General features: G+C 44.0%; 2 protein-coding genes across 8 annotated transcripts in view; one reads left to right on the top strand and one right to left on the bottom strand.

Annotated features, from left to right (window-relative positions):
• Positions 1 to 1882, top strand: part of insm2 (insulinoma-associated 2) — a gene marked incomplete at its 3' end in the record, with an annotated part of 2106 nt that extends 224 nt beyond the window's left edge. Inside the window, exon 1 of the mRNA XM_079174875.1 lies at positions 1 to 1882. This exon is cut by the window's left edge and continues 224 nt beyond it. Within this exon, the coding sequence (XP_079031001.1) occupies positions 1 to 1882 (1882 nt within the window).
• A 1596-nt stretch (positions 1883 to 3478) lies between these two features.
• The window catches only part of ralgapa1 (Ral GTPase activating protein catalytic subunit alpha 1), a 63497-nt gene continuing 39951 nt past the window's right edge, over positions 3479 to 27024 (bottom strand). For 6 of the 7 annotated variants that reach the window (XM_079175360.1, XM_079175363.1, XM_079175365.1 and 3 more), the window contains 3 exons: positions 26162 to 26289; positions 11127 to 11251; positions 3479 to 6493 (listed from right to left, as the gene is read on the bottom strand). In XM_079175360.1, coding sequence (XP_079031486.1) covers positions 6348 to 6493; positions 11127 to 11251; positions 26162 to 26289 — 399 coding nt within the window. In that variant the 3' untranslated portion in view covers positions 3479 to 6347. Of the gene's footprint in view, positions 6494 to 9656; positions 9690 to 11126; positions 11252 to 26161; positions 26290 to 27024 lie in introns of all 7 variants that reach the window. The other variant, XM_079175362.1, reaches the window with a different exon arrangement.

The raw sequence follows: 27024 nt of genomic DNA, 5'->3' as shown, positions 1-27024 counted from the left end.
GTGTGAAGCGACAAAACCGAAGGCAGTGGAGGGGAACGACGTGTTGAATGTGTTCCCGATTGAACGGCCGGATAGACTACTCCCGGTGTCCCGCGGAGACTCCGCCGCTGTCAGGGAGGCGTGGAGCACGCACGTGGAGTCCGCGCTGGAGGCGGAGGCGGACCGGCGCGCACAATTACCGGAGACCGAGGGCCAGGTGAGCGAGGTGGACGTTCTGACTCCCGATAGTGACTTCTCCTGCTTCTTCCCACCTCCTCCTCTACCCCCACGCGACTTGACATCAACAGAGTCCTGCAGCCCCGTTAAACCGGTCGGCACGAGACTGCTGGACCACCACCACCACCACCACCACGAGGAGGGATATAAGCAGCCGCTGTTCCCCGGCAAGTGCCTGACATCCTCCCCGGTGCCGGGGTTACCCGAGCTGCCGTTCCTGGTGAGCTCCACGCCGACCTCGGTGTCCCCTTCCATTGAGAGACTCCTCGCGAGCGGCAGCCGCAACGCACCGTCCTACGGTCACAATGACAAATACGACCCGAGCATGGGTCATGTACACTTGTTCCCGCCACTGACACTTGTGAACCCAGAGCAGCATCACGCGGCGAGGAAGCGCTCGTTCCTCGAGCAGGATCAACGCTTGAACGGCAACAGACACAGCAAACAGCCCGCGGGCAACCTGTCAAAGAAACCAAAAGTGAACCGAAAGCTGAACTTCGAAGACGAGGTCATGACCTCACCGGTGTTGGGTCTGCGGATCAAGAAGGAGCTTCCCGAGCTGAGGAGACAGCGGGAGAGGTCGTCCGCTCTCACCGGGAACCAGCCGCTCGGAGAGTACATCTGCCAGCTTTGTAAAGAGGAGTACTCCGACCCTTTCTCCCTCGCGCAGCACAAGTGCTCCCGCATAGTGCGCGTGGAGTACCGGTGTCCCGAGTGCGACAAAGTCTTCAGCTGTCCCGCCAACTTGGCATCCCACCGCCGCTGGCACAAGCCTCGTCCGGTAAACGGCCAAGGTGGAGAGACTCAGACGAACAAGAGTCAGCCGCTGAAAGAAGCACGAGGTCTCGTTCAGCACGAGAGGCAGCCGGTAGAGATGGAGGGCAAAGAGAACGAGCTGCTGCGCATAAACGCTAACCAGCACCACGGAGCGCTGGACAGCTCCCGCGTCAGGCGCGAGCCCTCCCTGTTGCTGCTCCACGGTCACTCACGGGACAACCCCGACGGCGACAGCCTCGCGCCCCCTCACTATGATTCCTCGCTTCATTACCGGAATCCGGCCGAAAGCTGTCTGGACCTGCAGCAGCAGGTGAGGGCGGCAGACAGTCCACCCTCGAGCCTGCTTCTGTTAAATGGCAACCCGGACGAGCACGCGGACCTTCCGTCGCTTCCGCATCCTCCTTTCCCGTTTGTCCAGTCGTTACCGGAGGACGACGTGTACGAGTGCCGGTACTGTGGGAAGAAATTCCGCCGACAGGCTTACCTAAAGAAACACCTGGCTGCGCACGAGACGACAGCGCGAGCGTCTCCCATCCCGCTATCTTACGGGCAAGCGTGTGAGACAGGCGGAGGACAGAGCCAGGTGTTCTTGTGTCACCTGTGCGGCGCGCGCTTCCCGTCGGCGGAAATCAGGGACAAGCACCGTCTGTGGCACGCGATGAGGGACGAGTTACTGGCGGGAACTTTGGGAGGAGGACTCAGACCAGACGTGTTCCACGCGCAGGGAGGCGAGAGCGGCAGCGGGGAGTGCGAGCAGCAACAGATATTCACGTGCAAGCACTGTCCGTCCACTTTCTTCAGCTCCCCGGGGCTCGCGAGACACATCAACAAATCACATCCCACCGAGAACCGGCAGGTGATGCTGCTGCAGATGACCGTGCGACCGTAAAACGAGCGCGAGACGGGCCAAGAGAAACACTCAAACAAGCAAACAGATTATATATGAAAAATAACCAGTTATTGACCGTCATTATGAGGAACCTATTAACTATGAAGTACATTTAATTCCGCAATGGTTCTATTGTAGATTGGGACGGAGGCCTGTTGGGTTCAGTTGGGGTCAAAAAGCAAAAACGCACTGTGTTTCAGGATACGGACTACGGGTGAGTTTTGTTTAAAGCTCAGTGAGCCTCTTGACTGCTCAATTGTTTCACAAAGATACAATTATGATCTACTGACGCCAAAACGATGCAAACATTGTTCATGGTCTTGAGACTGATAACCCAAAAGCAAATGTAAAATAGACTATTAGCTAACAGTGTCAGTAGAAGCGGAACTGTCCATGGTGCTGAAACTAAACTAAATAAACGACCTACGGAAAATATTACAAACAAACCGACATCATGTCCACAAACGCACCTCTGTTATCTTCCACAGGTTGCTCAGTCTTTACAGCTTTTTTTTGGAAGAAAAATAAAAAGGACATTTGATCAGGTGATCTAAGATGATTTAATAAAATAACAGCAGGATTATTATAATGATTAAACATTAAACTGGATGCAAATTAAAGTGACCCTTGCTCTAAATGGCTATTTCTTCTGTTGAAATCTTGAGAGCAAATCGCATTATCTCTCAATATTGAATTTGTACAGCCAGTAATACAATCAGAAGTCAGACATTGTTTCTATATCTTTTCTCATTTAGAGAATATATATATATCCTGTTTTGCCACAGAGGAGGCCATTTCTTTTTCAGCTTCTCTTGCATCCTCTCATATTATGCCCAACCGTCTGTAAACGATTTGACATTTAATCACAGTATAACTAAACTGTTACAATTAGTGAACACTTGAGAGAACAGGCCAGACTGAAGTTTGACAGAAAGGCTAATTTGATTATGACTAATTAGAGCAAGAGGGGGCCATTGTACGCTGAATATACTGAAGCAAAGATCGACACAGGCCTCTCTACATGTGACAGATGTTTAAACTCACGGTCGACACGGTTCGGTGGCAAAGTAATCACATTATACCGAAGCTCAGGTGGAGCGTAAATGTAGTGACCTGTAATTACATTTAGAAAGTGACCTTCGTTACCCCACCAACCGGAGGCAGAACCGATGGCCTAACTCTATTTCATGTACAGTGAACAATAAAACAAAAACAAATAAAACATAAAGAGAAAATAATCAGATAGACCATAATATGCCTTTTATAGTAAATGTGCCAGTAAGTTTCTCAGCTACAAAATATTTTCATACAGAAATGGAACATTTAATGTGTGTACTGCTAATTAAAGAAAAGTCTTGTCTTTATTGATTATTCATTACTGTTGAAATATTTGCTAAATGCCTTCATGATGCTAAAATATCATTGTGGTTCTATCAAACCAGTACTATTTGATATTTGATGTCTGAAGTTGAATGTGACATTTATTCTAAATTATTGTCAATAAATGTTAAGACAATACTTTCATGTGGTTTCAAAGTTGGTGGGCACGCACACACACACACACACGCACACACACAAAATGAATGGGTCCGGCTGTCAAGTGGTAAGAATCGTTTATTGTCAAACTCCACCATCGCACATCTGCGCTGTCTTCGGTGTCCAAAAGAGACATTATAGGTCTACATACTACAGGTGTGACAGTAACATAGTTCCAGGAAGTGTGTGTTGAGATACAGCTGTTACATGATCAACACATGCGGTTAGTACTGAACCGGCGTCATGCAGTATGTACAGTCAGTAGTTACATACATCAGTCTCCCAACTGACAACAGCTGAACCCCGTATCCATCACGGCCCTCTCGCTCAGAGCATCAATCCACGCAGGCGCAGAAATTACATACATGTTTGTGTGTGGTCGACATGGCAACAGACTACAGACAACCAAGATGTCAGGTTTGGGTCAATAAGGCTGACTAATACTTTTCTACCTGAACAATCTTCCTGGCTAGACGGTCCACAGGCTGATGTGGATTGGTTAGAATGCTGAAAGGCTTTGGGTAACCTAGGTTTTCTATACATTTTGGTTTAGCTAATCAGGGATTTATATTTAAGTGAAACAACTGAGTTGAAATCCTTTTTATCTGAATCTTTCTTCATGGTACTATGAAAGCAGCATCATGACTCAAGTGGAGTCACTGGCATTTTAATCCAAAGCTAAAGTAATGTTGAAACCCAAAAGATATTGAGACGCGGGTGAGCTGCGGTCTGCATACAGCATGTACAGATCCTTCCCAGAGTGCAGTGGGGATAGTTGACCACGTGTCGCAACCAATCAATGGTGCTTCTTTAACCTCGGCAATAATAATAATAATAATAATAATATTAATAATAACCGTGACAGCAATAATTTAACGGGAACACTCAAATCTCAGCTGACTTTAAATATCCATACACAAAATAACACAAGATTAATTTGACCTTATTTTTAAACTGGCAAATCTCAATTTCAACCCCAGAGGGGTTAAAAAAAGTGTGACAATCCCTTTCCTCTGCAGAGAATCTATGGCTGAAGGAAAGACAATGAAACAGTAACAGAAAATACAGTTGTGAATACACACACATTAAGCAATGAAGCATAACGCAAAACCTTGAACTCAGATCTATATTTTCAAATGCAAACATTTCATACAGTACATGTGTGTTTCCTTTAGATCAGACAGGAGAAAGGGGAACTCATCATGTCAAATAAACGGATAAAGGTTCAATGGTGATAAACCCTGAAGGAACCACAGCTGAGACCATTAATGAAGAGAAACCTGGAAAAGAACGATGGAAGCCCATCTGAAACGTTAACACGGTTTCTGGATTGTGATTACACGCGGATCCCCTCCATCCACAGCTGGAACCGGGGATGAGTCGAAATATAAGAGCAGAATTTAAAAAAGAAAAGAAAAAAAAAAGCATTTATTTCTAAGTGATGGTGTGATGCCATCACTTTCCTTTGTGCGCGCCCCCCTGTTGGCCATGGTTCTACAGTATCTCTCCTTTAAACACTTTGATTTTCCTTCTTCCTTCCACCCTCGGGCCTCACTTAACAATATGTCAAACAATGAAAAACCAGTAATATGATGGCCTAAAACACAGTGGTGCCAAGGTTACGCATATCAGCAGTGAAGAAGAGTAGCCTACTTGAGATACAATTAGAATTACCTGTAATTCAGAGAGGGGTGAAGAGTAAACTGGAGGAAAGCATTACATCTTGTAGTGTTTTAAGCAGATAATGTGGTCTGAGGATAAACCAGTTTAACTTTGGCAGCTACTCTCACATAACAGTATGTACACAACCTTATAGATATTCATATATCTACTATATATATATATACCTATATATTCATACTCGTACATATATAGATATACAGAATATATATAAAAGGAACAAAAAAAGAAAAAAACACAAGGAACATAAATGCAATGAACATCAGTGCTTTGTCCACATTTTACAGCATGAGCACAAAATAGTCGACACTTAACTTTGTGTAACAAGTGCTTCCTCTTTGATCAATCATTTTTCAACGAAGCGCTTTTCTCTGCGTCGTGAAAGACAAACAATCAACACTGGTTCTCACATCTCTTCGCTCAAAGGGAGTTGAGGGATTGTTCTTCTGGAGAACATTTTGGGCTTTAGAGTGATGCTGCATTTTATAGCTAGCAAACGAAAGAGTTTCTATTTACATTCTATGAGGACTGAATAGCAAACAGACCCCTGCCCTTATCTTTGTAGGCCTAATGCTGTACTGAGAACAAAAATATACTTTTATCTCGCTTTCTCCATGCAACACTGAAGCTGCAATCGTTCAGAAATGCATTCTTTTTTTTAATATGAAAACTCATAGTTCTGTCTGTACACACACACACACACACACACGGGCTGACTATCATACAAATATACAGATTCCACATAGCGGCGTTCAACCTCTCTTTGTTCTGCGGTTTGGACCTCGATGAACGTGCTTCTCCAAAACGAACAGCGTCTAACGTGGCACACTTGAGCTTTTTTTTGTGATTTCTAACATGGCACGGATTATGATGGACTAGTGCTGCACTCGATCGGCTGCGTCTACGATGAAGATCAGCACTGGTTCAAATTGTTTTTTAGTTGTTGTTTTTTAAGAGCAAAGCCAAGGATATATTCAGCAGCTGTGAGCAATTTCTAAATAAAGTTACAGTGTTAAATACTCCACAGAATACTTTTACATGTGTTTTTTGAGAGTACAACTGTGTGACGAAGCGTCAAATTCTACTGACACCCCAGATGGTTACGCTCTTTCCTGAGAACAACACCCATCCGTCTTTTTCCTGTTGGAAATAAGCATCCATGTGGATTTCTCCACCACAGTTTGTTTGTAGACCAAAAGTGTCTGATTGCTTGATCGGCTCGGACCGGGGCCGCGAAAATCTAGAGAGCTTAAGTCTTATTGGCTGATCCAGAGGAGCGCCGCAGCTTCATGGACATGCGACTCTTGCTAGTCCGAGGAGACATGGGGGACGCCGAGTCGCTCCCGGCCTCCCCAAGAGCCGGACTTTCTCCCCGAAGAATCTCTAGGCAGGAGCCTGTGGAGGGGGAGGAGGCGGGGGGGTTGTGGGTCGAGGGGCGAGTGAGGAGGATGGATTGATGGGGGAGGGATAAAAGAGAGGAGGGAGGAGGCAAACAAGAGAATGAAAAGGAAGAAGGGACAATAAGTAAAATGCATCCCGCCCCATGATGTTCTACTGAGCCAGACTGCACAAACTCACACACAGACAGGACAGACAGACACAGACTAGAAGAACACACAACGTACTGGATTCATTCTAAATCCCTAAAAACTCATAGAAGAACAGACTGTTTTAAGATGCGAGTACCTCTGAGACCATGTGTGAAATTAAAAGCTACATAAATGAACTTCGACATCGAATGTATAACACCTGCCTTTTGCTGAATACATCCGCTGTAGAGGCAACATATGCTTGACGAGTGTCAGGATCTAGTTGTTCCCATCTACACTTAGAATATCAGCCGACTCGTCTCTGGAGCTCAGCTCTTTTATTGCTTGTTCGCTTTCCAGCGGATGAGCAGCTCCGTCTAGATCTCAGTTCTAATGTTCTGTGGTAACGGACTCAGAGGTAGATTCAGCTTTTTAAACTGCACTCTGCAAGATTCATAAATACTGACAAAATCTGACCAAACAGCGTCGTTACAAATGGTTTGCATACTTATCCTGCATCACATGGATTTTTAAAGGTGACACGTATCCGACGTTACAGCTGATATTAGCAACACGTTAGTCAAGAGATGCTCATTTCTGCCGACATTTTCACTTTAGCACTTTTTCTTTTTTATTGGAAATGTTTGCAGTAATTTCTAAATGAGATGTTTGGAAACTAGACTAGAAACTAGATAGGGCTATCTTCTGTCTATAAACATACCATTCACAGCTAGCATGGAGGACCTTCTGCTTCAGACCCTTCCCCTTCACCCTGAGCAGGTTAAAGCTGTCTAGTGGTTTAGGAACCATCATATACATAACACTATGCTCCTCTAGAGGAGGAGGAGGAGGAGGAGGAGGAGGAGGAGGAGGAGGAGGAGGAGGAGGAGGAGGAGGAGGAGGAGGAGGAGGAGGAGGAGTCAAGAAAAGGAACGGATGGGAGAGGAGAGGAAAGGAAAGGAGAGGGAACAAAAGGAAAGGAGGGACGGTAACAAAAAGGCGAGAAGATGGAAGAAAGGAGGATATACAGGAAAGAATGAAACACCAGAGGAGAGATACAGAAGATAGAGAAAGGGAAGTAAATGAAATAGACAGGAAATAGAGAGGAAACAGGAGAAGAGAGAAGGTATAAAAAGAGGAGATGACAAAGGAGCCGTGAAGGAGGGATGGTCAGAGAAAAGAAAGAAAATGGAAAAATGAATAAAAATAAAGAATAAGCAGTTGCCACACACACACAAAAGAGAAAAACAACACATTCAATGGACAGAATGGAAAGACAACAAACTGACTGACAACACACACATGTTGGACACATTTATGATGACACAGAACACATCTGAACTACATTAGCTGTATGCTTCATTTTGCTCATCCCCACCTCTAACTTACTTATTTCAGATGTTACAATACATTCAAGTCTACTGAAGAAGAAACAACTGAAATGTTAGTTTAAAGTTAAACATTGTGTGTGTGTGTGTGTGTGTGTGTGTGTGTGTACAGAGGTACATCGTATCATAACCAGGAAGAGAGGAGCATACAAAAGGTTAGAGGTAAAGTTTCACCAGGTCAGTGTGACAGCGCAGGTTAACAGAACACACAGGAGAATGACTGGGTGAGTGAGAAGGCCAAAGAGCAAAAAGCTCACATCGTTATAAAAAGGACGTCTCACTTTCATCATGCCACTGAGTGTAGCTTGGTATGAAGCTGATCTAGTGCTTAAAGGGACAGTTCACCCCAAAATCAGAAGATTCATATTGTTCCTCTTGCATGTAGTGCTATTTATCAATCTAGATTGTTTTGGTTTGAGTGTTGGAGGTATCGGTCAGTAAAGATGTCTGCCTTCTCTCCAATATAATGGAACTATAAGGCAAAGTGACAATTAGGTACGATTGAGAAACCTGGAAATCATGATCCTGTAACTCAAGATAATCCACAGACCTTGTTGTGAGCAGTTTCATGTTGGAACTATTTTCTTTCTACCACACTACACCCGCCAACCGTATCACAGCGCAGAAGGAAGCGTGCATCCACTCATGGACGAGAGGCTCATGACAGCGTGAGATAGAAACATTGATGGCTGAGCTGTAAGGTTAGCTAGCTCAGTGGTGCTAGGTGAGCTAGCAGTGTCGAGTGTAGATGAACTCTTCCTTGCGCGCGGTGATACGGTTGGCAGGTTTAGTTTGTTAGAAAGAAAACAGTTCCTACATGAAACTGCTCACAACAAGGTCTGTGGATTATCTTACGTAACCGGGTCAGGATTTCCAGAAAGAGACATTGCTGTTGAGTTTTTCAAATGTATTTTTTTTGGAGCTTTGAGCACAACAGGCTGAGAGCCTTATAGTTCCATTATATTGGAGAGAAGGCAGACATCTTTACGACCGATACCTCCAACACTCACATCAAAACACAAAAGATTGATAAATAGCACTACATGAAAGAGGAAAATATGTTTTTTAAATATATTTTCTGTCCCTCTAAAGAATAAAAGTCAAAAACAAAAGACATTTCAGGAAGGCAATCCAGCTGAATGTCATCAGCACAGGGAGAGGTTTCTTCTGTAAGATCAAAGGAATCCACACTACCTGCCCAGCAGCCAACACAAGGCGGATAAAGTTAGTGACTAAGGAGACAGTAATTCCCCTCAGGAGGAGGTGGAGACCAAAGCAGAGCATAAAAGGAGAGTGGATATTAGACATTCATCAGGTGGACACAAACATGACACCAAATGAATGCTCATGTTACTCTGCTAGATGTGCAGATACATACAAGACTTTCATGGCGTGCCCCGCTGCTACACAATGAGTCATACCGAACTACACCCACAGATGAGCTGAAGATGACACTTCCTTTTAAACAGTACACAGCTGTAAACACATGCAGACCTGCTTAAACTGTGGAAAACACAGAGGAGAAAACAGACGAGATGAAACAATATGGCGGAGGAATCGGAGGAGAGCATAGGTTAGGCTGAAATGTCAGTAGGAGGAGCCAATCAGAACGAGGCGGGTCAATCATGTGACCAGGCTTACCTTTTTAGCTATAGGCAAGTGAGACAATACGATCTGAAGGAGGGGGGGAAACAAAGAAACAAAAAGAAAAAAAGAAAAAAGGAAGAAATAAACAAACAAAAAGAATATGAACAAAAAAGAAAAAAAGGGAAAAGCAATTTAAACAAAAGAAAAATAATTTTAAATAAGAAGGTGAAATTAAAATAAAAAAACAGAAAGAGAGAATAATGTTTGATCATTGTGCTGTTAAGGAAGGGGAACCTGTAAGTTATATTATCGAGAGAGAGAGAGAGAGAGAGAGAGAGAGAGAGAGAGAGAGAGAGAGAGAGAGAGAGAGAGAGAGAGAGAGAGAGAGAGAGAGAGAGAGAGAGAGAGAGAGAGAGAGAGAGAGAGAGAGAGAGAGAGAGAGAGAGAGAGAGAGATGGGGAGGGGGCTGTCGTAATTTGAGCAAAGTATATTTCAGAGCACAGGATTATTGAACTGTCCAGATTGTCACAATCCGAATTCTTAATTTGGACATGATGATACGCATATTAAGATTAGGAATCAGGCAAATTGAGACGAGCAAGTAGTGAAATGAGCGGCCACGAGAGGCCCTAGTACCTTATTATCCGACTAATGTTTTGATCCTGTGTTCTGAAATGACGTTTGGGGCTGAAGAACACACTGATAAAAGAGCAATTTCAGTACCATACTATACTCTAAATGGAAATTTGGGGAACACAATAGCGTTCCAGGTTGCGTTTAATGTTATTCAGCCTCAAAGCAGGTTGATCATTATTGTACAATTATTAATATTTTTGCCACAATAGCTGGTGAGATGAAGAGCAGGTGGACAAAAAAAAAACAACAACAGTGATTAATTCTACACATATTAAGATCAACACTCACAGCCAGTAAAGAAACAAAGTCAAACACGGTGTCACTGTATTCCTTACATTAGTACACTGATATGTATGTAGGCTTACGTCACACAGTGTTACTCCTTTATGCTTCATATACCTCAAGAAAAAGTGTGCGGCTCAGCTGCACGATTAGATTATTGTAAATAACTGCCACGCTGAACAATTTGATTATGTGCGAGTCAAAGGACAGCACACTATTTTAAATGACACTTAGCCGGACAAAAATGATCAGTAGCCGTCTAATAAACTTAACGGGATACATATGAGGTGTCATGCAGCAGAGTGTAACTCCTATGTGCATGCCTGGCATCGCTACTGGCTGATCAGATGTCAGCTAATTCCTCAGAGACGCTCTGGAGACAGAAGAAGGCTCTGAGCACGGCGTTGGACAGAAAACAGAACTCATTCGATACTCGGAGTCTGTCAATCAGGCCGTGAGCTGCCAGTGTGTGTGTTCGTGGCTGGTTGACCAGCAGTTTTTCGTGTGTCATTAGTTCCGTCAAAGCCTGCCTCCGAGGTTAGCATTGGTGTGGTGTAATATCTGTCTGGTTACTGGATGCTTCCCGTGCAGAAGGTTATGTCTCACCTGTGTCAGAGGGCAGGTGTGTGCAGGGAGCGGGACTGTAGACTCGAGCTGCATAATCTTCGAACGTGGTCGGCTCCTGGTGGTGCTGCACGATGGTTTCTACGTATCGGGCTCGCTCCTCATAGCTGAGGTCAAAGGTCAAGGTCAAACAACAACAACAACAACACAGATGGCAACAGAACCCAAAAGGAGCAATAACGATGAAGATAGAATCTGATGGAGGATAGTGATAAAATGTTCTGTAGATCTAGAGGCGCTTTGTCAAGTCTGACAAAACAAGCCTAATGATGTCATAATGATCAGGGTCATATGTCAGTTTAGGCTCGGAGACTACAAGCGAATAACAAGAAGGCTGTGATACAAACTGGATGTGGGTGCTTACCAGGCACAAAGGTTTATAGAAAGACTATCCAGTTGCATTATGGGAAATGTAGGCTCCAGTGTTAGGGACTGAAAGTCAGGATATTTTAGACTCCGCCGCACATTCTTTCTTAAATCTGTATCTCAAAGAGCCGAACTCTATGGAGACTAAATAACTGCAGTGCCCCTTTAATATCTTACACATTATGTACTGTTTTAATGAAGTTTATTTATCTTTCATTAAGCTGCACATTTCAACATGAATTCAAAATCCATTAACCAAATAGCAGAAAACAAACTAACAGAATAGAAAATAAAATACTGTAAAATAAAGCGAATATAGAATAGAAAGCAGCATTTTTCAGATTAAAGCACCGTTAACTCCATATACCTACAGTAGTCTCCACATGGATCTACAGAGAACGCTGCTGTCAGAAAAAAAGAAGAAGAAGCAGCAAATCAAAGGCCTTTTATCACCTGCTATTACAGCCTTCAGCATTGAATTCAAAGAGAGGTGCAGAGAGCTGAGTAAATGGAAACCAGGACTTCAACTGTCCATCTATTAGAGATAACCTCATTGATAGAATGACATTTACCCTACTCATACATCCAACCATAATGACAGCCACATACAGCTGGTATAGTCTCTTTGACACACAAACGCACAACTCAGTCCCATCAGCTCCAAATGGTATTACCATTTGCTCAGTGAGCTCCAATAACCGAGGATTTTCAATGAGAGCAGTGTGTGTGTGTGTGTGTGTGTGTGTGTGTGTGTGTGTGTGTTTAACAAGAGTGGTTGTGAACAGGCACGATGTGTGTGTATATGTCAGCGCACGTGTCCCCGTCTGAGTGTGTGATGGGATTAGGCCAATGAATCTTCAGAATGAAATCTGTGTGTTTGTACCTCAGTGTGTGTGTGTGTGGGTGCGTTGTGAATGGGTCGGCCATCTGTAATAGCTCCCATGGGTTTTCTATTGGGTTAGAGAGCTGGTCTATGGGCCTCAGAAGGAGAAAGATTCAGGTCTAATGGTAACTGATCCAGTTAGAGACAATGATAATAACAACAATATGGCTCCTTTTAAAGTGGAGGGACAGACTGCGCTGGCAGAATTAAAAAGAAACGAGGAGGGTGGAGATGGAGGGAATGAGTGGAAAAAGCTGGCAAAGCAGAGAGAAAGAAAACTCAAATAAACTGTGGACAGATGACGCTGTTTGCTTAACATTTTACTGCATACAACCACCCTGTATTTCACAGGGACTTCAAGGATTTTAAGATCTAAAAATAGCAGCTATAGTCTCAAAAATCACTTGAATCCTACTTAGAAAAGCAAAGAAGTGAAAGTGAACTAGCCGGAGAGGGAACAAAGAGAGGAGCAGGGATGGAGGCTGGAGGTGCAAAGGAAGCGAGGTGGTGCGGGAGGAAGAGAACATGTAAAACGACAGGGAGGAAGTAGCTAGGGTGAAGAGGAAGAAGGGTGAGAATCCCGCAGCAAATCACAGCGGAGGTGAAAGGGGAGGACGGCGGGTGAGATGGGGGAGGGAGGATGTTTAAGTAACAGCATGATGTGGTGTGTGTGCATGTGTGTGTGTGAGAAAGACAGAGAGAGTGTCTTTCCCGGAGAGAGTGGCGAGAAGAGCAGCAGTCACACACGGAGCGTCAAGCCAGTGTCTCCAACACCGAGTCTCTATGTGATCTCACCGTTTGCCTTTTCCTGCTTCCCTCCCCTGCATCGCACTTCCCCCTAAGGCAGGGGTGGCCAACCCGCGGCTCCCGAGCCGCATGCGGCTCTTTGCCCGGTTTCATGCGGCTCTTACGTTCATATCGAAGTTTGTATTTGTGTTTTTTTAATGTTCGTGTTCGCTTCGCTTGAGTTAAATACGGTATTTTCGTCAAACGCGCATGTGCGGCCACAGATTACGTTCCTCGTCGACCCATTTAACGCAGAGACGGACTGTTTGAAAGCCCCGCTAGTCACAGATGAGGATGCGGCTGAGTTGGAGATGATCGATCTTTGTGAGGAGGACCAACTCAAACCTGCTTTAAGGGAAGGGACCATTGAGTTCTGGAAAAGTGTGCCAATGAAAAAATACCCCAATGTCAAACGGGCTGCGCTTAAGATACTGTCAATGTTTGGGTCAACATACGTCTGCGAGTCTGTGTTTTCTACCCTGAAACACGTGAAATCAAAGCATCGATCTGTTCTGACTGACACCCATGTGAAAGAATTGCTTCGAGTGGCAACAACGGAATACAAGCCAGATTTGAAGAGGATTGTTCAAGGCAAGGAATGCCAGAAGTCCCACTAAGTAACATGCATAGTAAAAGAAAAACACTATTGTAAATTATTATATTTTTGTTTGTGGACTTGGTTGAACTGAGAGTTTGTCTGTGTGAGACAGTGTACACAATGTTCATTGTTGAAAATGACTGGCCTGTGGTCTTAGGAGTCAATTTCTGTCATTATCATGTTGGTGTGTGACATTTACAATAAATCTGGCTGAGCAAAGGTATGTGTGTGTGTGAGGAAGGGATAGGGTGATGTTCATGTGTGCCCATGTGTATGATGTGGCTCTTTGCGGTAACACAGTAAAAAATGTGGCTCTTGGTCTTTGACTGGTTGGCCACCCCTGCCCCTAAGGTGTGTGTGTGTGTGTGTGTGTGAGTGAGAGAGTTGTGTGACTGTCATGCAATAAGGACCAACCGCTGTTATATATTCTTGCAAACAACACATAATTACCTTTATATCATGTTTAAATAGTGTGTGGTTGTCTGAGGCGGCAGCTTAGGAAATACAAGAAAGTATCTGCGAACGCTGCCTGATACAAGGCCACTGTTTCGTCATTTCTGAGAAGGTCAAAAGGCTTAAAAGGACATCTGCGGGAGAGAAAGAAGTCTACAGAGGCAGGGGGAACTGGAAGAAAGAACGAGGAGAACATGGAGAGATAAATACACGGGCATGGCACCACCGCTGAGATAAATGATGGGAACATCACTTTACTTTTCTTCACTACTTCTCCGCCTGCCTCCGTTAGATCTCTCTCCCTCTTTCTTCCTCTCAGCAGGGGTTTCTGCCTGTGGCTTCATGTCACTGTGTCACAAACGCCAGCTCCAAAGTGGGAGAGGCCAACATCAGGAGAGAGATGGATGCACTGTTGCTGCAAAAATTGGACATGAGCAGTTCATATTTGGGATAGTTAAAGGCCCCGTGCACACACACAGGTGTCTTCAGTTACTTTGGTTAAAATGATTACAAGATACAGATGCAGTTAATCTATGGGGCATTTATTTTAAAAAAAAGAAAAGAAAAAGTGCCTGGGGGGGGATTGGAAGCATTTCGATTGCCTCTCAACATCGCGACGGCTGAGCCAGTGGCTTGCCGCTAACGGTGCTAACAGTGCAAACTAGAACAAAAGTGCTGTCAGAGCTAACAGTGTTTACCTGAGGGGGAACCGGAGAGTGGGTGCTACACTTCTGTGACAGCGTTATCAGCTTTAACCGACGTAGGAGCGCAGCGCAAGGCGGAGCTCATGAGCTAGTCAGTGGATAATAATGCTCTGAATCCATATACTGCACCTTCAAGCAGCTTTCTTTTAATGTGGTTCTTGTTTTTACTGTTTTATGGTTGCTAAATATTTCATCTATTTGAGACTTGAAAGTTGCTTTGTGGAACATTTCGTGGTGCATCTTCACCATCGAATGAAATTATTACCATCAGAAAGTAGAAACCAACAAGGGATCAAAGAAAATGGACTTTCGTTCACACACCATCCATCCCTCCATCCATCCAAATGGCTTTCGTCGCGATGAAATCTGTAATTGAATTTCAGATGGCTCCTCTTATAAAGTCATTAGCAGAAAAATATCTCTCTTTTGGAGGGAGAGAAAGGGAAAGAAAGAGGGAAAATTATGAGGGGAGGAAGAGGGGGAAAAAGGCCGGTGAGGGAGACGAGGGAGAAAGCAGCGCAGAGAAAGGCGGACAGGAGAGAGATAGAGGAGAGGGGGTCGGATAAAAAGCCTCTTTTGTATCCAGTCAGAAACTCATTTTCTTGTGCGTGGCTGAAAAGAGAGGAGAGAGTGAAGTGATCATGCCATCTTTAGCTCTAACTCTCTCTCTCTCTCTGCGCGGTTCATTGTGGTGCTGTTCGACTCCTGCGATCACTTGAGACTGAGGGAGACGGGAGGAGGCGAGGGGAGGAGAAAGGGGGCTTGTTAGCGCATTAGGAGCCGGGGCCCACCGCTGGGTTGTGCACGTGTGTGTCGGTGGCAAGTTTGCATGGAGGATTGTGTGTGTACGTTGTATATAGTGTGAATATACTAGATACTTCCTTGTAAATGCGTAGGGCTTCCTGAGACGGTCAAACACGCTCATTTGAATGATCAAAATGGGTTGATTTGTATTTTTCCTTTCTAATTGCTATAAACACAATGAAACAGTCAATATGTTGTTTTAAGTTTACAGCTTAAATGATTTCAAAATAAAAGTGAAAATTAAAAGATGTGGTAAGGAGCCAAACCTTTTACCACGTCAGTCTTGTGTAAAGGAACACCCAACTCAGCTGGAGGCTTTACACTGAACGACACTGAAACATTTTGGATAAACGGTCCAGGACATGACTGTGACAGAACTTTTGATAAAAAATAAAAAAGTACATTTCCAGGATCTTTTTTTTTTTTTTTTTCTTTTTTAAAGAAATGGTCATCCGATTAAGCTCGCTTAAGCATGTCTTACAATCAAATCAGATATTTTAAAAATGTCATTTCAAACAATGTGTGTGTGCGGATTCTTCCCTGTTCACAAGGCTGGATGACACGTTTAAGTCGTCTACTAATGAGGGCTGACATGTTTTCAAGTCAAACATAAGTTTGTTCTTTTATTACTAACTGACCAAAATGTGGTCGGTAAATCTCAGTGCTGCTTTCACTAGGGCAGCACTTCAGTGAAGAAAACAGGAAAAAAAGAAGAAGATCTGAATGAAATTGTGGAAAATTCCTGTGAAGTGAGTCATTTGGAAAACAATTCCAGATGGTATCTTAACACCCACATTTGTTCATTCAAATATCCTGACTCCTGTCTGGAGCCCATGTCTCAAAACGTCCTTACAGCAGGTATTTTGGATGTAAATATAAAACAGTGGAATCCCAGAAGAGAATATGCAGCCCACATATGCAAGTTATTGTCACTTGCATGCATGGACTTTGTGCTCATTGTCTAAAAACGGCCTCATCGGCAGCAGCTACGACGCTGTGAGAGAACCAGACCGATGGCCTTTGAGTGAGAGTCCTCTCTGCTGTTCAAGAGGAGCAGAGCACCAGCTCAGCTTCTAACTCACTGACTATGCTGCTGATGAAGATTATAGAAACCTTTCTGTGGGAATTAGCTACTGCTGCACTGGTAAACAGATACAACTTTACTCAATTAAAGAACTTAAAGAACAAGACATTATTCTTTATTTTTCGTACGAACAAATAGATTTCTATTAAATAATATCCCAACAATGGGTTAAAACACGTCACAAATCTTTACTTTCCTTTTTTTAAAAGACAAAGTAAACCCATAAATCAGCTGGGGATTGTAGTTTTTAACGAACGTGACTCAAAAAGGAATAAATACACCAATTGCGAGGGACTATTTTCAGCTGCGAATTAATACACGTTTGGTGTTTGAAAGCTATATCTACAGCAGCAGGATTGTGCATATTAGATTAGACTCAAAATAAACAACAGCTCCCATGTTCATAGCAAAAAAAGGAAGGAAAAAGGACAGTCACCCAGTGTAATGATGTGGCTCACGGATAGTGTTTTGTTACTTTTTCCACTGCCAATGGAACTCTATGGCACAGAGGAATGAGGTAAATCAGGCTTTGGATACACAGGCAGTGCTTGCTAGTGTTGATGAAGACTTATTATTCTTCACCCGTTACTGTCGCAGTAGAAACCCGACGATGACGCATTTAAAAGATACACAAGGCAACTGTGCATGTGACTCTGAATGATCTACAAGTCCAGCCGGTCTGCTTCATTTTGAAAAACATTAAAGCGATAGCAGGGTTAAAAGGAGTGGGATGGGTCCAGCTTTCTCTGTTCACTCGCTGTTATTCACATTTTTCTGTGACGGTTTTATGAAACAGTTCCATTCGGCCAGACATGTGAACGAATCCCAGCGCAGTTCAACTGTGTGAAACGCCAACATCGCTACTAGCGGGAAGAAGGACAATCATGTCGTAACTTTCAGTGACTTTGAATGTGAACAGAGCAAAACGAACATACGGTGACGCTTTTCAAAGGTAAAAAACATATCAAAAGTGCAACAAAACATCTTCTGTCCACGTTCTAAAGCTCGTCTACAAGATACCTATCCTCAAACACACACGCAGTATCTCACACACACCCGCACTATCTGTGCTCTCCACCCCAGGCTTTGGAACAGACAACAGAGAGAAGGACATCAGAGGGATAATACAATTGGAAAAGCTTTACAGCGTGTAATGATAAACCTGTGTGTGTGTGTGTGTGTGTGTGTGTGTCCATGCCCAAAGGAAAAAGCTAATGGGTTTATATCTTTCTGTGATAGCAATGATATGGAGGCTTTGTGATTTCATTAAGAGTGTGTGTGTGTGTCCACGTACACCAAAGATGAGGGCATAGATAGGTTGATCTAATGCACTACTTATTGTTAGGGGCCGACATGCACGGAAACCCCCCACCCCCACCCCCACCCCCACCCACACCCACACCCACACACACACACACACACGTATTTACCCCTATTCATCTGCTCTTTAACCTAACGCAGAAACAGAGGCCGAGGAGAAAAGCAGACGTGATACATTAATTGGCCCCTTGTCGCCCCACTATTTCACCCATTGACAAGCACGCGCACACGTCAATGGGTGAAATAGATAAACACACACACACACACACTCCTCCTTATCACCACTGGAGAGCCCTAAAGCTGCCAGCCCAATTACAAGCTTTATTTAACGGGGACACACACACACACACACACACACACACACACACACACACACACACACACACACACACACACACACACACACACACACACACACACACACACACACACACACACAGCTTGGGTGTTGGTGAACGTCACAGAGGCCATGATAATAATTCTCTGATTAAGGAGATGGATCCTGTTCTTATCTGCAGGCTGTGAGACAATATTTATCCTCCACACATACATACATATGAACACCCATATGAATCCTTAATACGGATATGCGAGGTGACACGAAATACATCTATCTACTTATCGTACGATGTATGGAGATGACCTCAATACTATTTACACTATCGACTTATCACACAATACATGACGAGAGATGCATCAATCGATCTGCTGACGGCCATAATCGGGCGGTCAGTCTCATATTGTTTGCCACATTTACAGACGTTTAAATGGAAACGTAAGCGGTAAAAATTAGCATTTGGAAAAGGGAACTTATAATGCGTTCAAACGTAATCTTGTAAAATGCAGTTTTTGGCAAGAAACTTAAATAAATCCAGATGTTTGAAGGAGCTTATAATACATAATTAAAACCAATAATGCCATCAAAATTGATCAAAGAAAGTATTTGGAAAAAAATACAATAATTTATTTCCCATATGCTTTGAATTGTAAAGAAAATTGCAAATCGGTTCATTTTTGCGACCTGACCGCTAGTTATTGTGACAAGCCCAGCTGACATCCATGGTGGTTTCATTTATATACAGATGTTAAGTTCAAAGTTAAGGACAAATTCATTTCCATTTATGTGATTTAACACTAAAAATGATACAAAATCAGTTGTGACAAGTAAAAATAAGACAATGCCACAAAAACATGTTTATAATAATCAGATTTATAGCACAAGTTATAACAGAATATACAGTATATATATTTATATATAAATGTTCTCAAATGATTGATTAATACTCATTGTTTGTAGTTCGTCATGTCCAGTAATGTGAATATAGGTTTTAACACCTTTAGTTCACTCTGAAAACACCTGCTGCACTATACAGTCACACTTGGCTATTTTTAGCTTTTTTTTCTCTCCAAAATATTTTTTTTAAGTGATTGGTCAATCATCAGTTATGTATTTACATACTGCTAGTCTGTAAAGACAGTCGCCCATATTATAAGATGGCTGTTGGAGCTCATTGCACAGAGTTTGCTCTCCTGTCTACTCTGTCATGGTCTTGGTCGGCCGTGACATCCCACCCTGAATCTTAAACACCTTGTCACATAAAAATACTCATACTCACACACACACACACACACACACACACACACACACACACACACACACACACACACACACACACACACACACACACACACACACACACACACACACACACACACACAGATTAGCTTGTTTATCAGTCAGAGGGGGGTCTGCTCCAACAAGGCATGATCAAGCCACTGATGGCTACAACTCATGTGTCTGCACAGCTCTCTGTGACTAGGAGCGTACACACACACACTACATGAATCATACATTTCAGACCAAAATTAGACCAAAATAAGCACACAAAAAAAACCGCCTAGCAATTTCTAGAGTAACACTCCTCGCAAACCAGCAATTTGCCTCTTTCTCTCTGATAATTCAGGCCTCAGACTATTCGTGTGTGTGTGTGTGGTGCCTGAAACAGACATGTATGTTGAGTTTACTGCTACACTGAGTTTGAGTGTTTGCTCCTGTGAGACACACTCCTGCCAGCAGTCGCTTAAGCTTGTTAATGAGTCTTAAGGGCTTAAATTCACTTCCCTAAGTCAGCTGAGAAGGTGAATGTTTAGCAGAATTCTAGGAATTAATTCCCCCAAGGATTATGTTAAAAAATGATCCCGTTGATCTACTTCAAAAATAACAGAGTGAATGAAATCAACATAATATCCGACTAACCGGTGTGTTATGAAATTATGCGGATTACAAAGTGTCAAACATCACAGTGCTAATATGTGCCTGTGAAACAAACTGAGATGCAGAAAGTAACACACACACACACACACACACACACACACACACACACACACACACACACACACACACACACACACACACACACACACACACACACACACACACACACACACACACACACACACACACACACACCAAGGAGAAGTGGGAGCGATTAGCTGTGACCTCCTCCTCCTCACCCTTTTCTTTTCATTTCCTCTATCTGCCCGACGGGAAATAATTAACCACAATCTCTCCCCTCCTCTGCACACATTCATTTCCTTACCCCCACTAATACACCGACCCTTAACCTAATCCTAATTGTATTTTAAAGCATCAAATACCGCTCGGCGTGTGGCTTCGATTTGCTGTCAATTTGCCATAATGGCTGCTCAAGGAACATTCTGTTTTTAATCAAGGACAAGTAAAAATACATTTATATTCCTCCATACAGTATGCAGAAGCTTTATCTCTCACATCATGCATTGTGCTGACAATTTCTCCTTCTACATTAATGTAATTTCTCTTAAAAAATATATTTTCCTGAAATATCAGTAAGATGTCAATGCACCTGCATCAGCAGTTGTAATTATTATCCAACGTATTTGTTAATTGCAGAGTTCCGTCAAATGCAGCAAAATGAAGACAGGCGGCAGTGCAGCTTTCTTTGATGTCGTCGGAGGGGGGGGGGGGTTTATGGATAACATGACCCCATTTCAGCTTCAGCGATAAGAAAATGTCTTCAGTTTGTAAGGTTTTGACCTCACCTTTTCTGCCGCGGTGAGGAACACGCACACTCCTCGTCACACACAGCAGATTGGAGCCTTAGTGGGACAATGGGCTCCATTGTGGGAGCTGGCAAAGAGAAGCCAGGCAGGCCGCCGGGCGTTTGGCTGCGCTCAGTGCGTGTGTGTGTGTGAGTGTGTGTGTGGATATGGGGGATAATAGCGCTACATGCCCAGAGCTGCCATCATTTCACCGGGAACGGAGTGTGAAAAAAAAAAAAAAGAGGCAGTGACACAAACGTGTGAAAAAGACACACAGCATCGCTATCACACCGAGCCATATGCTGACCCTAGCCTCAGTGCAGCTATCTCTGCCAATCAACTACTAGAGGGGATGTCCCACACACACACACACAAACAAACAAACAATACCTCTAATCCTGAGAGTGAAATATATACACATGCAACATGAACGCTGGGAAATACACAAGTGTAAATGGAGTGATATACATTCGAAAATTCAAGCACACACTTACTTGCTGGAACTAGTGTGTGTAGCAGCTTAGAGTCTCTCCAACATTGTTCCCCAGAACCACAATCACCCAGGAGCAGATGGAGGACAGCCACAGCTTGCACACACACACACACACACACACACACACACACACACACACACACACACACACACACACACACACACACACACACACACACACACACACACACACACACTCAGATGGTAGAGCAGCTGTAGGAGATTTACAGGTGAATCTTGGCCGTAGCGGTCGACTGATCCACAGAGGCTCTACAATTCAACTTTAAGGTGAAAAGTAGCTTTTTAAGTTCATTTTTATTTACATGAATATAAAAACTCTGCAGCATTAAAAGGACCAACTCCAATCAAATCATTATTGTGGTCCAATTTAGAACAATGGATAATATTAATTATCATTTACTTCCTATAAATAGCCCATTATGTTCTCAACTGTGCTTTAAGATTCTATATTCTAAATTCCTCAGGCCGTGGCTCAATACTTTCTTTACTTATGATTTCCCTTTTATGACTTTAACAATCTTTAGAGGCCTTTAACAACAGCACACACACCTAGTAAGGAGTAAAAGGTGCCTTTGTTTGGGGACTATTTCAGCTGTGCATAAATACACATATGTCACACAGTGCAACAGCGTGGCTCACTGAGGAAGACAAGATATCAGACTTTAGTAGTAAGTTAGTTTGTGTAACACAAACAAGCAAACAGGTAAAGCAGCTGCTCCCATGCTCTGCGAGGTAAAATGACTTTTAAGAGAGCATAGATAACTGTTCCCCCCGTCCACAGCAGTACATCGCATTACTTCTGTGCCACCACTCGTGTCTGCTTCTCCAAACTGTGGGAGGGCGTTAGCCATCCACTGGAGGTAATACACAGAGTACAGATAAGTACCTCAAACAACCTCACTACAAAAAAAACTAAAAAGAACCATCCTTTAAGGAGTGGTGACACCAATACGCCGCTCAGCAGTCTGCTCCTGACGTTCATCTGTTCTCCTCAGGAGTTCAGATTCCACTGTGGTGGGCCGACAGGAGGAGCAAAGATTTACCGCTGCTCATCAGAGGGTCGAGCACGTTTAAAACCTGGTGTGTATTGTGTTTCACTACATGGTGAGGCCCTATATGGAGAAGGACTGTATGTATCTGTGTGTGTGTGTGTGTGTGTGTGTCGGGGAGTCTTGGACTGCTTTTCTTGCTGCAATGAGCTGATATGTGAGATAGAGCTGTGCCTACACACAGCTGCCCTAGCAGCCTGGCACTCTGTGTCGAGTGTGTGTGTGTGTGTGTGTGTGTGTGTGTGTGTGTGTGTGTGTGTGTGTGTGTGTGTGTGTGCTGCTGGATGGCTGTGGTCATGGTGAATGAAAGATCAGAGAGAGAGAGAGGGAGAGAGAGAAGGCAGATGGACCGCCCCGAGGGCCATGAGACAGAGAGAGGGAGGTGGGAAGACAGACAGAGATAGACAGAAGAGAAAAATGCCAGTTAACAACTGACACACTTAGCCCTGCCAGCCTCCCCCCCATTCGCCTCAGTGCGTCAGCCCCTCTGTGAGGATACTCGAGGTCACAGTGCAGCACTCACAATCACACAAACATTGCTTGATGCAGATTTATTGTCTTTTAAATTCAGTGGATTTGGCACCAGACTAACAAAGCACTCTGAATTTAGAGTTTGTGCATTCTCACAACACGTCCCATATCGTACATATAAATTTACCAACAAGGCCTCCCCGTACTTTTATTCAAACGTGTTTCTTTTGGGAACCCTTTCACGTGATTTTGGTCTCCGAGGAGACCGAGATAAAACACGCATCATCCTCGACATCCGTCAAGTTGAACCGAAATTGTTAAGGATTGCGATTACGTCAAGATGTCGGAGTTTCGGTACGATGAGATTTAGCAGTGAAGAGGATGACCATGAGTGAAGTTAAGAAATCTGAGAAAGAGCAAAAACAGGCGACGTGACAGAGATAGAAGGAGAAACAGAGATGCACTGAGATAAGGGACTTAAGAGAGGCAAGAGAGAAAACGCAGGGACAGAATTAGAGAGCAAGACAGAGAAAATCCCGGCAGGGGGGACAGAGTGATACAAGACAGCGGCAGAAAAAAAAGGTACAGCACAACAAGATGTAGAGGGATGTTTAGGCAGAGATGCGGGACAAGAGAGACAGCAGAGAGCGAGAGACGGGGGAGGAGAGACGTGTGTGTAGCGGAGAGATGGGGAGTCAATAATGACTGATTACTGTAATTCAGCCTGTCAGGGACATCGACCTGCTGCTACTACCAATCAATACGCACCAGGACACAGACGCCTCGGAACAGGCGCGCGACACACGTGTCACCGGGCACGTGTGCGTGATACACACATACAAAGACATATACAAACACACACACGGTAGGTATATGGATGGACACGCAGCCGCAGACAAAAACATTTAGGAAATGCACGATTGTAAAGATGTCTACATGGCTCACACCAAATCGCTGGAGTCTCACAAAAAGCACACACAAACAGACACACATACATACATAAACATACAAACACAATGGGGTCTGGGGGTGTTAGCTACAAGCCACAGCCCCACACTGAGCCGAACTATCTCTCCGTCTCGCTGGGTGGACGGGGCAGAGCAAAATGGCATCTTCAACACCCCCGTCCCCGTGAGAGAAAGTTAGAGCGGGGAGAAAGTTGGACAAAGAGGGGAGAAAGAGAACGTAGAGCTGAAGGACGAGAGGCGAGTAAAGAGACACAGCAAAGGAGGGACGGGAGAAATGGATGGAAGGCAAAGTAATTAGGGACAAAGAGAGAGAAAAGGGAGGAGGCAGGACACAAAAAGGCAAATTAAAATGAGGTACAAAGGCAGTAATGACAGAAAAAGGAGAGAGTCAACGGTAAAAGACACGGGTAAGCAAAACGCGACACTGTTCAGAACTTTAGATTGGAGTAGATAAAGTTTGAAATAGTGGGGTCATAATAAATGGACCAGACATTTCTCTTTGCATCTGCACATCCTCTTTTGAGTGTGTCTTTGTGCTGAGGGAAGCATTTTTGTGGCTTTATTATGGCTTGTATGCCAGCAAGTTCTTTCCTGTTCATCCACAGTGTGTCTCTTGAAGTTAGCCCGAGCTATTTTAGCCGTCACTGCATGGCTACCATGACTGGAGAGGCCTCACCACCTCACTGCTCTCTTAAAAAGGCCTTGGCCTTCCGGATGCCACGCATAAAAGAAGCTCCTCAGACTGTTATGGTATTGGCATGTCACTGGCAGCTATCAATCTTTGTAAGCAGCTGTCACTCTGGCTGTCAGGTAGCACGAGCTGCTAGCACTTTTTTGTATTATATTTTCAAGGCCAGTTCAATCCAGACTTAAAATGCAATAAAAGTTTCTGCTCTTTATTTACCGTCCATCTCCTCTTTTCCCTGCTCACCCCTTTCCCAAATGGTTGATTTTTCCCTGTTATGTTTATACTGTACACGTGCACATGAGTGTATTTGAAAATGAGGAGTAGAAACGACGGGGAAAGAAGAAAAGAACAGGCAGACGAGCAGGCAGACAGGAAGAAAGTATCATTAGGGAATCAAATTGCTTCAAGTGCTGCTTAGAAGAAATTCCAATGATCAGTCGGTAGCTCAGCTCGCCTCAACAGGGGACAGTGTCACCTCACAATGGTGTGTGTGTGTGTGTGTGTGTGTTCTTAACCGACACTGCATGCATCTGCATGTCTGTACGTGGATGGACTTGCACTGCTGTGCCTCCGTAATCGACTGTCCGTGTTTGTGAGACAGAAGAGTGTGTGTGTAAGCGTGGACACGTGTGGGTGTGTGTGTGTGTGTGTGTGTGTGAGTGTGAGTGTGCATGTCTGCGTTCGAGACCAGAGAGCAGAGCCCCCTCATTTAGAAGCAGCGTTAGAGAGGAGAGTCATCAATAAGTATCGACCGCCGGGGCTTGTTCCAACCACAACTACCATCGCATCGGCTCAAGCGGGCGGGCGGGCGGACGGCACACACACACACGGGCACACACGCGCGCACACACACTCTCTCACTTGCGCACCCCTGCCTGTCTGTCTGTCTGTTCCTCTTTCTCTCCTGCACACACACACTTGATATATGGCACTTCAGAGCCGACTAAACACAGCTCTATCACAGTAGCACTTATACCCTGAAAGCCAAACACCGCTGGACATCGATTTGCTATTCTTAACACTCGAGCTGAGCGAGCAGCGATATTCTCGCTCACGCGCAGATGTGCAAGGATTTCAGCGGCCAGCACAATGGCGAAGATACATTCAAACTAGTTTCGAGAAGCTCAGCTGAGCTGTGAGGCGTTGGCATGGAGATGGAAGCGAAGGCAATGAACAGAAAACAAGCGACCTACCTTTGGCTTCTGGTCCGGTTTTTTCATACTATGAGCAGGGCTTTCAAAAGGATACAAGTTCTGGTAGAGGGGAATGAGGGATTTGAGGGCTCGACTGGCATTGATAGCTGTGGCTCTGACCATGGTGGGCAAAATGTTCATGTCCACTATGGCACCGTCAAACAGTGGGCCGAAGAATGGCACCTGCAGACGCCGAGACACGTAGTGAAAACAGGCATTAAAGCAGAAATACATTTTATAGTTAATAATGAATCCACTGTCCATGGAAGCCTCTCAAAGATGTATGATTCCAGATATATTTATGAAACAGAATAATCTCTTGGAGCCACTGGGGTTTGAGTAAGTCAAATTTAATTCCAGACTTTGCTTGTGGAATCCACCAAAGACAATAATGCCAGGCTTCTTATTGAATTTACTTGTGGAGCAGGTCTCCGAGCCGTGCACTCTGTGACGGGATACAGTGCTTTCAGGACGACGACACAGAGAATATCTCGTCTAACTTGTTTTTAGATTCAAGATAATTCAATATTTTTTGCTTTGTAGAATGAATGAAGCAGAATGAGGTTATGTTATTAGTGCTGCGGTATCTATGTCATACAGAAAAAAAAAAGCAGCATTTTATTGCGTTAGGTCTCGTTTGAAATAGGATTATGCTATCAGTGCTGTGATATTAATGTCTGTGTGTTTTAGACTGATACATTAACCAGAGCAGCAAGACTCAGGGCAAGACTCTCTCTAGGATTGTTAGTCAATCTGGAGGCATATTTGGGTTGTCTGGTACGAAACATACAATTATGTACCAAAACACTGTGCACATTCACTATTTTATTCCTACCCAACTCCATACCCATAAAATATAACGGCTCAAACATCGATATAATATCCAAAGTAATCTCTGTTAAAGTGTGACATGATGCG

This window comes from Pholis gunnellus (assembly GCF_910591455.1).
Source record: "Pholis gunnellus genome assembly, chromosome: 15".
Taxonomy (NCBI): Eukaryota; Metazoa; Chordata; class Actinopteri; order Perciformes; family Pholidae; genus Pholis; species Pholis gunnellus.
The sequence above is the reverse complement of the archived record's forward strand: the minus strand, read 5'-3'. Positions and strand labels throughout refer to the sequence as shown.